Below are 15,564 nucleotides of genomic sequence, written 5' to 3' on the forward strand. Positions count from 1 at the left end.
CACTCTTTCCCTGCAACCCTGTCTCATGGGGGCTACCAGAATCCCACAGCAGGAAGAGGAAATGGAAACATCAGCAGAACGAGAGCGAAAGAGAGATAGAGAGGGGGGAGGAGAAGAGAACAAGGGAGAAAGAGGAAAAATAGAGAGAGGGAGAGTGAGAGAGGACAGTGAAAGAGAGAGAGAGAGAGGAGGGAGTGAGAAAGAGAAAAATAGAGGGAGAGACTCGGAGAAAGTACAAATGAGTGTTCACCTGATGGCTCACTCTCTGACCCACTTACTGCAGTCACTGCACCCAGCCGCTTGTGTATAGCTGCCTATAATGGATCACACCTCAGCCTCTCACGCATTTATTTGGCTGGCTCCTCTGAGCCCAGCAGCAGTGTAATGTAATTGCGAGGGGAACTGGACTCGTATCAATGAGACGTTGCTTCTGCTACTCTACCCTGGAGCGGGGCGCTCAACCGGGGCTGCTTCAGTAAATAAATATCCAGCTGTCCAAACGGGCCGAGCCCTAACGACGTGAGGTGTGTGGGCAAGAGTGTCTGCTAAATGGCTACAATGCTCTCCTGTGTGTACATTTAAGCATTTAGCATGTACTCTTTAATCCAGAGCCATGTATGCACTATACACACACACACACACACACACACGCACGCATATATGCATCTTATCCTTTATCCGTTATTTTCTGAATGATATGTAAAATAAAGGCAATGGCTAGGCCACTCCTGAGACCTTTTGGGGTGTTCCAGTACAGGCCTGGCGTGGAGCTGGTGGAGTTGGAGACTCTAGCAGGCATACGCTGGGCTGCTAGTGGCCGTTCGTTGGCAGGGCCTGTGGACCACCAGCATATTTATAAATAGCCAGTGCAGTGGTCTGCCAGTTTATTCAAGGCAGTGGAGGGGAAGATCAGCTGTTACAAAAAAAAAAGAACTTGGTGAGCAGTTCTGCTGCTCGCTGCGCCAACAGCATTCTGACAGACCGAGCTTTGATTGGCTGAACGGCCTGCCCTCTCCGCTTATGTTCTAAAACAATAACTTTCTCTGCGAAACCCAAATACTCGAGCTTCCGGCGCAAGTTTACCTTTCCGGCCCGTCCTTGGCAGTGTCCTCCTGCTGGGCTCATGAGGGGTGAGGGGCTGGTGTTGCTTTCTTTTTTTGGGTTCCTGTGTGTTCTGGCACTCTCGTGCTCGCAGGGTCGAGGCCTCTCCAGATTAGGACGGGGCAGGCCCCCTCGCTGCGTTCCCCTCTCCAGATTAGGACGGGGCAGGCCCCCTCGCTGCGCTCCAGTGCGGCGGCGGCGGCGGTGGTGACTGAATGCATTCCTGCCGTTTTTGGGGCGGTTATGAAAGGGCGAATGACTCATCGTGGCTGTGAGAGGGGTATTCCAGCAGGGCTGCTGGTGGGAGACTGGCCTTCTTATTGTTGACCCGCTTGGGGTGGGGGGAGGGAGGGGAGCGGGCCGGGGGGGGGGGGTGGTGACGCAATGGCCGAACCCTCCAGCTCCAGCCTGACCTCTGCTTGACCTTTGACCCCCCCCCCCCCCCCCCCAAATCCCCCACACCTCCACGGGCAGCGTTCTTCTGTTCTCTAACAGCAGGACGGAAAAATCAAGGCATCATGTGCTCTCTGTGCAAGCCAGATTCATTAAAGATAGTGTCCACAACAGGTACATAAGCAGCACTTAAAATAACAGGTTTCCCTGAAAAATATTTTCCCTCTCTTTAACAGAGAAACACCAGCCCCTCCCCCCACTCCTCCCTGTCCTTCCCCTCTGGGTTACGTTGTCAAACTTTACGATCTGTGGCAGGGGGAGGGGAGGTGCTATGTGCACCCTCTTGTGAATATTAACAGATTCACGTGAGCACTGCACTGGGGAAAAAGTGTAGGAGGGAGAGAGAATCGTGTTTGTGCGCACGTACGTGCGCGCATGTCTGCGTGTATGCATGTTTGTTGAGTGCGTAATTATATGATCATATAAAGCTATCAATCCATAATTAATGGTGAATAAAACAATTACCCTCCTTCCAAAGATTGTAGAACTAGTCAAGTTCAGCTTCTTGATGTGTGTTTGTTAGTGAGTGGCTTGTATTCACACAAACCAACATTGTGCGTGTCCAGCTCCCCCTGGCCTTGCGTTTACACCTATGTGTCTCCGTCTGCACAGGTACGGAGAGAAGGGAGAGGCCATTCGGATCGAGAAGGTGGTCTACACCGGCAAGGAGGGGAAGAGCTCTCAGGGATGTCCCATCGCCAAGTGGGTGAGTCCCGGTCGCCGCGCGCAGGAAAACCCCAGGCTTCGCCGCTCGGCCTGTCTACTGTCGGGCCGAAAAATCCTCCGTCTCCGCCAGGCGACGGCTTGTTTCCACGGCGCCTCGTTCCCGAAAGCTGAACACCCCCTCTTCCTGTCAGCCCTATTTAGAGAAGCCTTTAATTTCTTCTATTCCTGGCATTTTTATTTCTTTAATTGGGAGAGGAAGTGAAAAGGCCTCTAAAAGCTGGGTGTTTTCTTATTGTCACACAACAGAATGCAGGGTTTGATCCACTTCCACCGTTTAAAAAAAAAAACGTTTTTCATCCTGTTTATCCAGGTGAGTCACGCAGAGTCAGACCGTGCCAAGAGGTCTGTGCAGCATAAACGGTCGCAAGGCTTATAATTGCAGTGCCACAGTTTAAAAGAAGACACAAATCCATTCAACCGACTCTTTGCTCGTTGTTACGCAATCGTTTAACGGTTTTTTTTTGGCGTGGTCTCCTTTGTGTAGTCTTTATTCGGTTACAGTCTGCGGTTTTATTTTTTATTTTTTTGTCGTTGTCTGAAAGCTCGCCGGGCTTGTCTGGCCTGTTCTGGCAGTCTGAACAGGGCTTAACGAGAGCTGGATTTACAGCAGAGGAGAAGGTGCGACGGAGTGACAGAAGGGCTGATTACCGGCTAGCGCCGAAGCCGCGGGGGGCTAGCGCTCGTTCACAGGCGCCCTAATGGGCTTTGCTAACGGCGCGCAGCCGCGCTCGGCCGACCGAAGTGCTGATTCAAGCAGAACCGAGCGACAGAGCTAATGCGATTTCAGTGACGGGGGGGTATTTTGGTAGCAGAGCATTGTGCCTGTCTGGACAGCTACAGCACATGTGCTTTTTACATTCAGGCAACGAGGGCTTTCAGTTAAAATGGTGTTCAAATCCTGGGTTGCAGGTTTAAATCTCAGGGGTCGTACTCTGCTTTGTACCTCCAAGCAAGATACTTCACCTTTAAATCCCTTTGTTAGAGAATCACTGTGGAGTATCATACTTTATTGCATTACTTCTATGAATTTTAATTCAGGAGGTCTGCTGAGAAATAACTAAAATGGTGCTTGCTTTTCCTTTAAACCTACATGGGTACATGCTTGTACCCGTGACCAGGGTTTTGGGGGGGGTAGTTTGTTTTGAATTCAGACAATTGAGGAAATGAACTGAAATTCTGCAATTGGGGGGGAAACCTCACAGAACATTATGAGCATTGTTTTTGATTCCGGAATTGACTACTAGTTCCATTATCTCAATTTACTGAATTAAAATATGACTCCTACCCAACACCTGGGCATTGGGTGTGACCTTCTCTCATTGGCTGCCTCTCCCCCCGGCTCGCAGGTGATTCGTCGTGCCAGCGAGGCGGAGAAGCTGTTGTGCCTGGTGCGTCCTCGCGTCGGGCACCGCTGCGCCAACGCCATCATCATCATCCTCATCCTGGCCTGGGAGGGCGTTCCGCGGGCGCTGGGGGACAAGCTGTACCGGGACATCACCGACACGCTCACCAAGTTCGGCAACGCCACCAGCCGCAGATGCGGCCTTAACGATGAGTGAGTGACCCCCCCCCCCCCCCCCCCCCTCGTGGGACCAGGGGTGTCCGTTACGTTTCAGTTCGGGTCAATTTGGGAAGTTAAAAAGAAAATGTAACTAAAGTCTCTTCCCCCACTCCCTCCCTCCCCCCATCTCCATATCTCCCTCTTGTTCTTTCCTCCCCCTCTGTCCACCTCTCTTTTCCCCTCTCTATCTCTCCTTCTCTCTCTCTTTGTCCACCTTTCTTTCTCCCTTTCTATCTCTCTCTCCTCTCTCTCACTCTCTCTCCCTCCCTCCCCCCCTCACTCCCTGTCTTTGTCCACCTCTCTGCCCCCCCTCTCCCTCTCTCTTCCTCTCTCCCTCCCTACCACCCTCTCTCCCCCCTCTCTCTCTCCCCCTCCCTCCCTACCCCCCTCTCTCCCCTCTCTCTTTCTTCCTCCCTCCCTCCCTCCCTCCCCCTCTCTCTCTCCCTCTCTCTCTTTGTGCCGCAGTCGTACCTGTGCGTGTCAGGGAAAGGATCCTAACAAATGTGGAGCCTCCTTCTCCTTCGGCTGCTCCTGGAGCATGTACTTCAACGGGTGCAAGTACGCCCGCAGCAAGACCCCCCGCAAGTTTCGGCTGCAAGGAGACCACCCTAAAGATGTGCGTGCCTGGGGGGGGTTGGGGGGAGGTTATCCAAGCCGAAATATCAGTTATCAGATATCTTCTGCATAGGGGACATAGCAGGACACAACATCAAACATTTCACTGAACACCAAGTGTCTCAAATTCAGCTCCTGGATGGCAGCTGTGTCTGCTGATTTTTTCTGCTCTTAAGTGCTTAATTCAAGTCGTTGATTGGCTGAAGAGTCCGCACACCTTGTTTCCAAGGCCTAAATTGGCTGCTGATCGAAAATAAATCACAAAAACCAGCAGAGACTGCAGCCCTCCAGGACCGGAGTTTGAGACCCCTGGACTACACCCTTTCTGTGCACTACCTGATCATGGTGTGTGTGTTTGTGTGTCCGTAGGAGGAGAATCTCAGGGACAATCTACAGAACCTGGCCACGGGAGTGGCCCCCCTGTATAAGCAGCTGGCCCCCCAGGCCTATAGCAACCAGGTAAGAGTCAGCAGCGGGCGGGCGTGTCCCTCTGCAGGTTCAGGCACAGGGGCGCAGGTGTGTCCCAGCAGAACTGTGTCAAAGGTTTTCGAGTCCCAGACGAATTTTAAAAGGAACACCGATTTTCACCCATGTTCAGGACATAAGTTCTGTATGATTTAGTTTAGTGACATGTCTTGATGAAAATTCTCAGGGATCTGCGGGAGTGCATTGAAGTCATACCAGCAGCAAATGAGTTTATGTTTGAAATGGCTGTGCCTCACTGTTGTATGAACTGTACACAAAGAGAGGTGAGCTGCCCCTATTGCAGGGAAAGCATTACACTTTTTGTATTGCTAGTATTTGGCACATGTTCTTATCCAGAATTACTTGCATGACTGTTACAAAAAAAAAAATCAATCAATCTACAGCTTTTGATACATATATACTGAATATACTCCTGGGTACAACAGTCATGGCTTATCTGGGAATTGAACCCCCAACCTTTCAGTTACAAGACCTGTTCTCTAACCATTACACTACACCACTACTTACATGCAAACATATTCCCCTTGTGGGTTTACTCCCTGTGCAGTGAGGCGAACCGGTTCTGTAGTGGAAGGAATCCGTAGTGTGCTCTGATTGGTTGTGTGTTTCAGAGCTGAACTCTGATTGGCTCAGGTTACCATTTACTCTACAATCAGGGGAACTCGTTCACTCATGCGAGGCTGTCTGCGATGAATCCGCAGTTTAAAAAAAGAAGACCTTAATTACGCAGACAGGCTGTTGTTTGGTTACCTTAGCTGATAGACAGTGCAGCATATTTAAGTCTTTTTGCCTTGGCTGTGTGGGCATGCAACTTCAAGGTTGCAGGTTTGAATCCCAGGTGGGGCATTGCTGGTGCACCCTAGAGTGAGGTATTTAATCTGAATCACTTCTGTAAAATTATCCAGCTGTATAAATGGATTACAGTTATAAGAATGGAATCTGTGTTGCTCTGGGAAAGAACATCTGCTGAATGCCTAAAAATGCACACTGTATTTGTTTCTGTGCACCAAGAGGCAGCTCTGCGGAGAATAAATGCTCGGGTGTTCAAGTGCTGAACTATGATTGGTTGTGTGTTTCGGAACTGAACTCTGATTGGTTGTGTGTTTCGGAGCTGAACACTGATTGGTTGTGTGTTTCTGAGCTGAACTCTGATTGGTTGTGTGTTTCGGAGCGGAACTCTGATTGGTTGTGTGTTTCGGAACTGAACTCTGATTGGTTGTGTGTTTCGGAGCTGAACTCTGATTGGTTGCGTGTTTCAGAGCTGAACTCTGATTGGTTGCGTGTTTCTGAGCTGAACTCTGATTGGCTGTGTGTTTCTGAGCTGAACTCCGATTGGTTGTGTGTTTCGGAACTGAACTCTGATTGGTTGTGTGTTTCTGAGCTGAACTCTGATTGGTTGTGTGTTTCTGAGCTGAACTCTGATTGGTTGCATGTTTCAGAGCTGAACTCTGATTGGTTGTGTGTTTCTGAGCTGACCTCTGATTGGCTGTGTGTTTCAGTGTGCCCAGGAGCAGACTGCCTCGGACTGCAGGCTCGGGCTGAAGGAGGGGAGGCCATTCTCCGGGGTCACGGCCTGCATGGACTTCTGCGCCCACGCCCACAAGGACCAGCACAACCTGCACAACGGCTGCACGGTGGTACGCAGCGCCTCCTCCTGGCCAAACTCATGTCCCACATGCTGGAACACAATGTTCTAGAGCAGGACTATTTTGGATATGTTCTGGTTATGGAGTGCCAGATTCTGTAAATAAATACATTTTAATGAAAATAATGTAGCTTCCCTCTCGTGACCTGCAGTATTCAGCTTGTGTGTGCATTTCCGTACTGTGCATACAATTCCCTGAGTCTGTGTATGAATGTGTGAATTGGTGTGTGCTTGTGTGTGTAATCAGAAAAGGTATGTGTGTGTATGTAACTACGCCCATGTTTGGTGAATTATGTGTGTGTGTTTGTGCAAATCTGTGCTTGGGTGTGTCCATGTATTTTGAATGCGCAGGTGAATGTCTTTGTGCATGAGTGATGCGAGCGGGCATTTTTGGGCAGCCAGCCCTAACGAACAGCGTCTCTCACCCTCCCGGCCCAGGTGTGCACCCTAACGAAGGAGGACAACCGCGTGGTGGGCCAGATCCCGGAGGACGAGCAGCTGCACGTGCTGCCGCTCTACACCGTCGCCACCACCGACGAGTTCGGCTCCGAGGAGAACCAGCGGCGCAAGATGGAGAGCGGCGCCATCCAGGTGCTGCGCAACTTCCGCCGCGAGGTGCGCAAGCTGCCCGAGCCCGCCAAGTCCTGCCGCCAGCGCCGCCTGGAGGCCAAGAAGGCCGCGTCCGAGAAGCGCAAGGGCCCCAAGCAGAGGGACACGCCCGAGAAGACCGTCAAGACCGAAGCGGGCCAAGTCGAGTCCCCTCACCTGCAGCAGGAAAACAAGGGTGGGTTTAGGCCTGGTTCAGCTGTAGCCCTGCAGCGTACTTAAATAATAGTCATAAAAACATTATTTATATGTGTTTATATACCTTTCATACAGTAAAGTAGCACTTTACACATAATAAAAAAAGGTAAACCAGGGACTGTGGTCTTGAAGGATCATTCTCTATCTGAAATGTAACTTAATTCTTTTTTTTTTTTTTTCAAGTTGTTAACTTTATTAATCTTCCCTTTTTTTCTGGCCACACCCACAGCAATCCCCAAACAGGAAGTGAAACCCACCATTAAGATTGAGAACAAGGATCCCAGGTACCAGGCCTTCAACGGGGCCCTGGACGGCTACGCGTCGCTAGGGAAACGGCAGGCGGCCGACCCGTACAGCATGAGCAACGTCTACTCCTACCCCGGTTACTATGCAAGGAGTGGCCTTCCACCCAACGGCCAGCCTCCCGCCCCCGGCCCGGCCCCCGGCCCCGCCCACAGCCCCATCAACGGCTTTCACCCCAACCTTTCCAGGGTGCCCTACGGCTACTACAACTACCCCGCCAGCGCGCTCTTCCCGCCCCAGTTCCTCGGCTACGACAGCCGAAACGGGGCGTGGCCCAAGTCGGCGGCGGCGGCGGCCTCCGCGGACAGGAAGCCGGACGTGCAGAGCCTGCAGGCCAGCCTGGCACACTCGTACCCGCACCACCCCGACCAGCAGCAGCCCGCGCCGGGCTACCAGTCCCCCGCGCCCCCGCCCCGCCCCCAGACCGCCCCGGCGGACTCCGCCCGCAGAGCCACGCCCGTGATCAAGCAGGAGCCCGCGGACGCGCCCCCGTTCCCCGACTGCAGGGGGGAGGGGCTGCCCCCCCAGCGCTGCGTCTCCACCGGGCCCCTCCCGGCCCACCAGGGGGAGGGCTGGCCCGCCCACAGGCTGAACGGGAGCTTCGGCCCCGAATCCTGGGACGCCTCCACCTGCGCCCCTGGCAAGCAGCAGGTGCCCCCACATCAGCGCCCGCACCACCCCCACGCCCAGCAACAGTGGAACTCCTTCCAGGGGGCGAACATGCCCCAGGCCTCCCCCGCCCCCTCGCCGTCCCCCTCCCTAAACCACGCCCCCTCACCTTCCCCCTCTCTTAACCACGCCCCCTTACCTTCCCCCTCCCGAAACCACGCCCCCTCACCTTCTCCCTCCCTAAACCACGCCCCTTCTCCATCCCCCTCCCTAAACTACGCCCCCTCACCTTCTCCCTCCCTAAACCACACCCCCTTGCCTTCCCCCTCCCGAAACCACGCCCCCTCCCCTTCCCCCTCCCTAACCCACGCCCCCTCGCCGTCCCCTTCCCTAAACCACGCCCTCTCACCGTCCCCCTCCCCCCACCTCCCCGTCACCCCTTGCCACTGGGGCAGCCCCTCTCCGGCCAAACCGTGGGGCGGGGGCCCCGCGGGGGGGTACACCCCGGGCCTGAGCCACGGTGGCGGGCCGGCGGGGGGCTTCCCCGGCAAGCTGTGGTGCAAGGCTGGGGAGGGCCGGTGCTCCACGCCCCTGGGGCTCCAGGAGAAGGCCTGGAAGTCGTGCGGGGGCTCGGCGGCGGGCTGCACCCCGTCCCAAACGCCCGAGGGCCGGCTCTTCCCCGACCCCTTCCAGCAGTCGGAGGCGGCGCAGGCCTGCTGGGCGCCGGGCGGGGCCCCGGAGGAAGGGGCGGGGCACGGGGGCAGGCCCCGGGAGCCGGAGGAGGAGGAGGAGGAGGAGGTGTGGTCGGACAGCGAGCACAACTTCCTGGACTCCAGCATCGGCGGCGTGGCGGTGGCGCCCGCCCACGGCTCCATCCTGATCGAGTGCGCCCGGCGGGAGCTGCACGCCACCACGCCGCTGAAGAAGCCCGACCGCAGCCACCCCACCCGCATCTCCCTCGTCTTCTACCAGCACAAGAACCTCAACCAGCCCTGCCACGGCCTGGCCATCTGGGAGGCCAAGATGAAGCTGCTGGCGGAGCGGGCGCGGCAGCGGCAGCAGGAGGCCGCCCTCCTGGGCCTCTCCCTCGACGACGTCAAGGCCTACGGCAAGAAGCGCAAGTGGGGCGGGGCCGCGGCGGCCGCGGCCGCGGGAGGGGGCGGAGCCGGCGCCGCCCAGGACAGGAGGCAGGGCGTGGCCACGCGCCAGGCCCCCGCCCGTCTCACCAACACGGTCGTCACGGCGGCGCCCTACGCCTTCACCCAGCTCACCGGGCCTTACAGCCGCTGGGTCTGAGCGGGGGGGTGGGGGGGTGGGGGGCGGAGCCACAGACTCAAAGAGGAGGGAGGGCGCCTCTCTCCCTCCCTCCCTCCTTCCCCCACTTCCTCTTTTCTTCCGGGTCTTTTTCCATCGCCCCCCCCCCTTTGCTTGAGCCACCGTCACTCGATTCACCAGTCTGAGGGGGGAGGGGAAGAGATCGGCGGGGTGGGTTGCTTTTTTTCCATTTCTGTTTTTTTAAAATAACAGTTTATTATTTTTTTTTTCTTCATTTTTTTTTACCTCAAATTTGGCGGCAGTTTGGGACTCCCCCCCCCGACGGACTAGCTGCCTGTGGTGCTGTTTCTCTCTCTGGTTCCTCTCCTTAATACAATAATGATCCTAATTATTATTATTACTATTATTATCAATATTATTATGATTGTTATTGTTACTGTCAATGTTGTTATTACTGGTATTGTTATTATTATAATGAGGATGATTTTTTTGTTAATATTGCTTTCTTTAATGTTATTATTATTATTATTATATTTTTGGGGGGAGAGGAAAGGCTCTCCTCTCTTCTCCCCTGCCCATGAATCTGGAAACACGGTGTTTTTTTTTTATTTTTTATTTTTTCATTTTTCTAAATTTCCTTTCTACTTGGAGACGGGGCTCTGGACTACAACCAACCGACGATTACCCCAGCTGTGTGCGGTCAGAGGAGCAGGGGGCGTGTCCCCACGACAGAGGCAGACAAGCAGGAGGGACTGAAACATCAACATGGACTCTCTCATTTCCAGCACTGAGGCGCTTTTTAAAGTCTGTTTTGCTGACGGGTTGATTCTTCAATAATTGGACAGAAAAAAAAACAAGAAAATATTGGAGGAGGGGCCCTCCTCCCCCCGGCTGGTATTTCCTGGGAGTGGGACCGAGTGTGACTGGTCTAGCCCCCTCCCCCCAAAATAACCAGAGGAAATGCCCTACCCCCCCCCTTGCCCTGCCCTGCCCTGCCCTGCCCCGCCCCGCCCTGCCTGGTCACAGCCTCACTCTCAGCCTCTCCACTGGTGCTTCTCATTTGTCTTACGTCAGACGGGTGTCTCAGCTTGCCGCGCTTGGTTTCTCCATCTCCACGGCGACGCGCGCAGCAGCGGGTCCCTGGAACCCAGGTCTTTCCTGCAGAGCACTGTGGGATACCACTTTGCGTGCACACGCCTGTCTCATGTGCAATGGTGCTGATGTGGTCCCATCTCCCACAGTCCCTGTCCCGCCCTTTAACACGCAGACGTACGCGCACGCACACACACACACACACGCACACACACACACACACACACACACACAGGCAGACAGACCCTTGTCATCGCACGCAGAGCCACGCCTTATCGCTTCAGCGTACAGAACGCTCCACCCCCCCCCATCCACCCCCTCCCAAGCTTCGCCGTTTTGGGTGGTGTGTCATTCGGACAGGAAGCGGACTCGCCGCCGTGCCGCGTGGTGCTTTTAGGCGCAGGACCGTGTGCCTTAGCCAGGGGGAGTCGGGTGGGCAAGGACAGACGGACGGATGGACGGACGGACGGACAGAGGGGCCCGGCTGGTCTCTGTACTCTCACAGTTACACACAGCTTCCCCCCAGACCCCTGTCCCCAGTCCCCCAGTCTCCTGTCCTGCCACACACCACGTACTCTGGTGCTTTTTCTTTTTGGGGTGCTGGAACTCCCCTTCATGGCACAAACGACGGTGCTACTTTTGTACCCTAAAACATCCACGCCCCTTCACTGCTGGTGCCACTCCCCATAGGCACAGACAGGGGTGCCACATTAACACCCCAAAAACATCTCTGGCCTGTGCTGACACCACCTACTAAACCACCTGCATGAACACCGGTGCCTCTTTTGCACCCCAAACATTATTATGCCTTCACTAGAGCCCACACTCGAGGTACACATCCTTCTCACATGCTGTCATTGCAGCTGAAGCTTCCAATGATATCCCTGCACACCCCGTCCAATAATGCGTCAGCCACAAGTCGGGCAGCCAATCAGGAAAGCCTTTCAGAGACGCTGCAGTATAGTTGCCTGTGGTGCGTGGCATTAATGAGACGGGTTTCAGATGAACTGCAAATCCCAGCAAGCATTGCAGCCCTCTCGGGCTGGAGCTGGACAGCCCCTGGCTCAGGCTGAAGAGTTTTTGGCTGGGGATTGTAGTCACTTGGGCCAGATAGTGAGCGCATAGCTGATGAACAGAAACGGAGCGAGGTTTGAGAGAACCGGGCCAAGTGCAGCGGCGAAAATGACACGTCAGTCCAGATAAAGACCGCTCCCTTCTCACAAGCCGTGCCCACATCCCTGATAGGTCGCTACTATCAGCCCTTTTGCACTTAATTTGGCCCTGCCCCCCCTCCCGTTCCTCCCCAAATATCTTTCTGTAAGCACCTATTGAAACTTCACCTCCCCTGATAAAATGAAGCTCTTATGCAAAGGCACTGTAACGCGAGGCTGGGGAACCCCCGTTCCAGGAGTGCCATGATCCGTTCCTGGATTTCACGCCAGCATCCGCTTCTAATTGCGTAATGAACTCACTTATCAATGTGGCGTGCCGTTTTTTTTTTTTGTTGTTTTTTTTTTTTGCTGTATTCACTGATAAGCTCATGAATGACAGCTGAAAGCTGTTCTATGTGAATCACCGCGGCCCAGTCCACAAGTGAACCGGCGTTGACGTTCTCAGCTATTTCAGCCAGGGCGACTGGTGAAAACAAAGATCTGGCGTGGCATTCCGGAACCGTGGTTCCCCACCTCCGCTTTGAAAGTGGCTCTTAGCGGTCTGGACCAGAGCGCTTCTCCTTGTGTTGGTCCTTTTCTGTTTTCTGTACTGTGCTGACCTGGGACAGTCTGCCCTCTCTCTCCTCACTTCCACACAGGGTGCAATGCCCCCTCTCCGCCACTCGAGATGGGGTGGCGCTGCTGTTCACATCTTTCATTTGCGGTGTGCAAAACTGCAGCATGGCCCTTCATCAAAGCTCTTAGCTGTGTGTGTGTCTGCTATGGAGAGCGCACAGGGCTGAACCTGGTTTACTGTGGGCCAGAAACTGCTTGGTGCTCAAAGCTGATTGGTGCTGGTGCTTTTCAAGAGGTCAGGCTTCCTATACCTCATGTAATAGAGACACTGGTCACAGTCATAGCATGCTACAAACACATGGGGGCGACAGAGAGCCGCGAACGGCATCTGTCCTTCTTCCCATGTGCTTGCTGCCTATACATAAATCATAATCTACATTTGTTTTGGATTATTATTTATTATATTATAATGATGATTATTCTTATTGTTATTGTGATTGTTGTCTTTTTTTGGGTTTTTATTGTTTAGTTTTACCTAATACAAATTGTAAATACAAAAGAAAAGATTTTATAAAAGCACTTTTAATCTTGATTTTAAAGGAAAAAAAAAAGAACAGATTATTGACAACTTGAAACCTAGTTTTTGTTTTCATGGAATTTTATCGGGAGAGATGAAAATGTAAATATTTAATATTTAGGTAAGATTATTTAACTGGAGAGGGATAATGACTAAATCCTGAGTGATTCTGGGATTTTCCGTCTACAGTTGTCAGTGTGTTGAACCCTTAGCAGCAAAAGACAACACCTCATTCCAGTGTGTTGTGTCCGAATGTGTATACTTAATACTGATGTCCTGCTCTATATAAGTACTGTACTACATCAATACCTCTTCAACAGGAACCAGCCCCTTCCCATAAGAACCGATTCGATTAATCTGTCCTTTTTGGAGATTTCACACAGTTAAGAATAAATAATGATCTCAAATCGGACGAGAAACAATGAGCATTAACACACACAGGCAGGTTCCCATCGAGAAGTCGCAGTGCTTGAAATGGAGTAAATCGGTCTTTTGTGTGCTAAGACTGTCCCCAGATACGGCAAAATCAATCACGAGGTCGGAAATAATATTAATACAACAGCATTCACAAAGACCATTCGTTTTCCACACTAGAGTTTCTTCAATGTCCACTGAAAATCCCTGGAAGTTCACAATTTGTCTTTCGCTATTTTTGAACGCTTCGGGCAGACGTTGTTCGTCCGTCGTGACCGGCCTGACGACAGAAAGAACACGGAATGTGCTGGTTTCTTTGCCTTGCTTATCGTTTCCTGTTCAAAGCCCCTCCTTTCTCTCAAAACAAAACTAACTAGAATCAAGAGGCATAGTTACTTTGATTCAGTGTCGATCATGATAATGATAATAATTGGTGCTGGTTATATTTATTAACTTTTTAAATGTGAAATTTCTTTATAAATCCAAAAAAAAAAAAGAAAAAAAGAAAATGGTGGAGATGGATGGAAGATCATGTTCATTCTCGATTTTGCTCTTATTTCTTGTCCTGAGGTTGTTGGGACTCATGGTGCTACCCCTGAATTCACTGTGGAATTGTGGGTAGGAATCGGTTCTATCTAGAAGCGATCGGCGGGTTTTCTTTTCGAAGCTCGTGCCACAACGCTGGAGTGATACAAAGAAGACCAATCTTTTTTTAGAAAGTGGGGAAACTATGGTGCTGACAAAGAAATTGAAATTGTCCATTAAAAAAAACAATTGTGTGATTAACATTTGTAGTGACTAGAGTTGGATTGGCCTAGTGGTGTGGTATTTTAAGGCAAGTGAGCTAAAAAAAGAAAAAAAAGAAAAAAGAATTTAAACTGTGAAGAGAAAGCACTTGCAGAGTTGCAAATTATTTAATCTCCCCTCCCCACACACTCCACAGTCCATCCCCTTTAAGTAAATCATTGTGGTAGTCAATCACTTTTAAACAGGTAAAACATAATTTTTAGAATTATGAACACATTGGCATTGAAGTAAAGACTGTTAACTCAGCCTCCTGTACAGTGTATGGTCCTGAAACTGGTTGTAATTGCCCTCTGAACATACTGTCCAGTTATACTGTGAGGGGATAGAGGGTCAAAGCACTGCAGGTGTTTATTTCTATATTTCACTCTCACCTCCCCAACACACACACACACACACACACACACGTGCATGCACACACACATGCACGCACACACACACACACTCACACACGCACAAAGCGTGCTATGTCCCGTCCACAGTGCTAGTTCCAATTGAGTTCCTGCAGCAATTTTTTAAAAACTGGTTGAATTAAGCTTGGAAACTAATTAAGTGCTGACCCTATCCATAGCAACAACCACACAAAAACAAAAACACAAATAAAAAGCAAAACATAACAAGAAAGTCTAAAAAAAAAAAAGACAACTGGCAGCTACATTCCTTTTATGAGTTTAAGATTGATCTTGGTTCTTTTTTTTCATGTCAAGTATGCAGTATGTACAAAAGTGTTTTTTCAGTCTCTCTCTCTTTGTAGCTGTAAGGTGTATTATGTGAATACATAGTGTATGTGGTACAACCCACAATATTGTTTTATGTTCTGAGATAATAAAGAAATAAAAAACAATAAAAATGAAGAAACAAAAATAAACAATTGTGTAAAATGTAATGTTTTTATTATTATCATTATTATTGTCACATTATTTTAATTTTGTCAGTAAGTGAAGCAGTAAGCGTCTGTTGAGGCTTTGAGTAAAAAGGTCAAGGGAATTATGGTTGTGTTTGGGGGGTTGTACCACACTACCTGTAGGGGGCAGTGTTCTTCCATTAGTGAACTGAATGGTGGGAACCATAGGCCACTAATGCAAAAAATATATACAGGCAAAGAAACCACAAGTACTATTGTTAGTCGCTGTATTGGTATTCATATTCTGTGGCATGAATTTATAATTTTATGGCAGTAATATTTATAGTATATATATTAAATGTTACTCATTTCCAACTTCGTGGCAGTTGGTTGCATACTGATACTTTAAAGTTTTGCAGGAGACAGTTGAGGGGTTGGGGGAGGCGAGTGGCAAATTTTAAAGAAGCAGGATTCTGTTAGCGTGTCCCACGGTTTAAGAGACTGAGTTTACATTAGCATACCCCAGGT

General features: G+C 51.2%; 1 protein-coding gene across 1 annotated transcript in view; it reads left to right on the forward strand.

Moving 5' to 3' along the window:
• Positions 1-15,063, forward strand: part of tet3 (tet methylcytosine dioxygenase 3) — a 60,046-nt gene extending 44,983 nt beyond the window's left edge. Inside the window, exons 4-11 of the mRNA XM_035378606.1 lie at positions 2,167-2,260; positions 3,627-3,835; positions 4,307-4,457; positions 4,826-4,915; positions 6,442-6,579; positions 7,026-7,371; positions 7,621-8,467; positions 8,708-15,063. Of these exons, the coding sequence (XP_035234497.1) occupies positions 2,167-2,260; positions 3,627-3,835; positions 4,307-4,457; positions 4,826-4,915; positions 6,442-6,579; positions 7,026-7,371; positions 7,621-8,467; positions 8,708-9,599 (2,767 nt within the window). The 3' untranslated portion in view covers positions 9,600-15,063. The remainder of the gene's footprint in view (positions 1-2,166; positions 2,261-3,626; positions 3,836-4,306; positions 4,458-4,825; positions 4,916-6,441; positions 6,580-7,025; positions 7,372-7,620; positions 8,468-8,707) is intronic.
• Positions 15,064-15,564: the final 501 nt, after the last annotated feature.

This window comes from Anguilla anguilla, chromosome 10, assembly GCF_013347855.1.
Source record: "Anguilla anguilla isolate fAngAng1 chromosome 10, fAngAng1.pri, whole genome shotgun sequence".
NCBI lineage: Eukaryota > Metazoa > Chordata > Actinopteri > Anguilliformes > Anguillidae > Anguilla > Anguilla anguilla.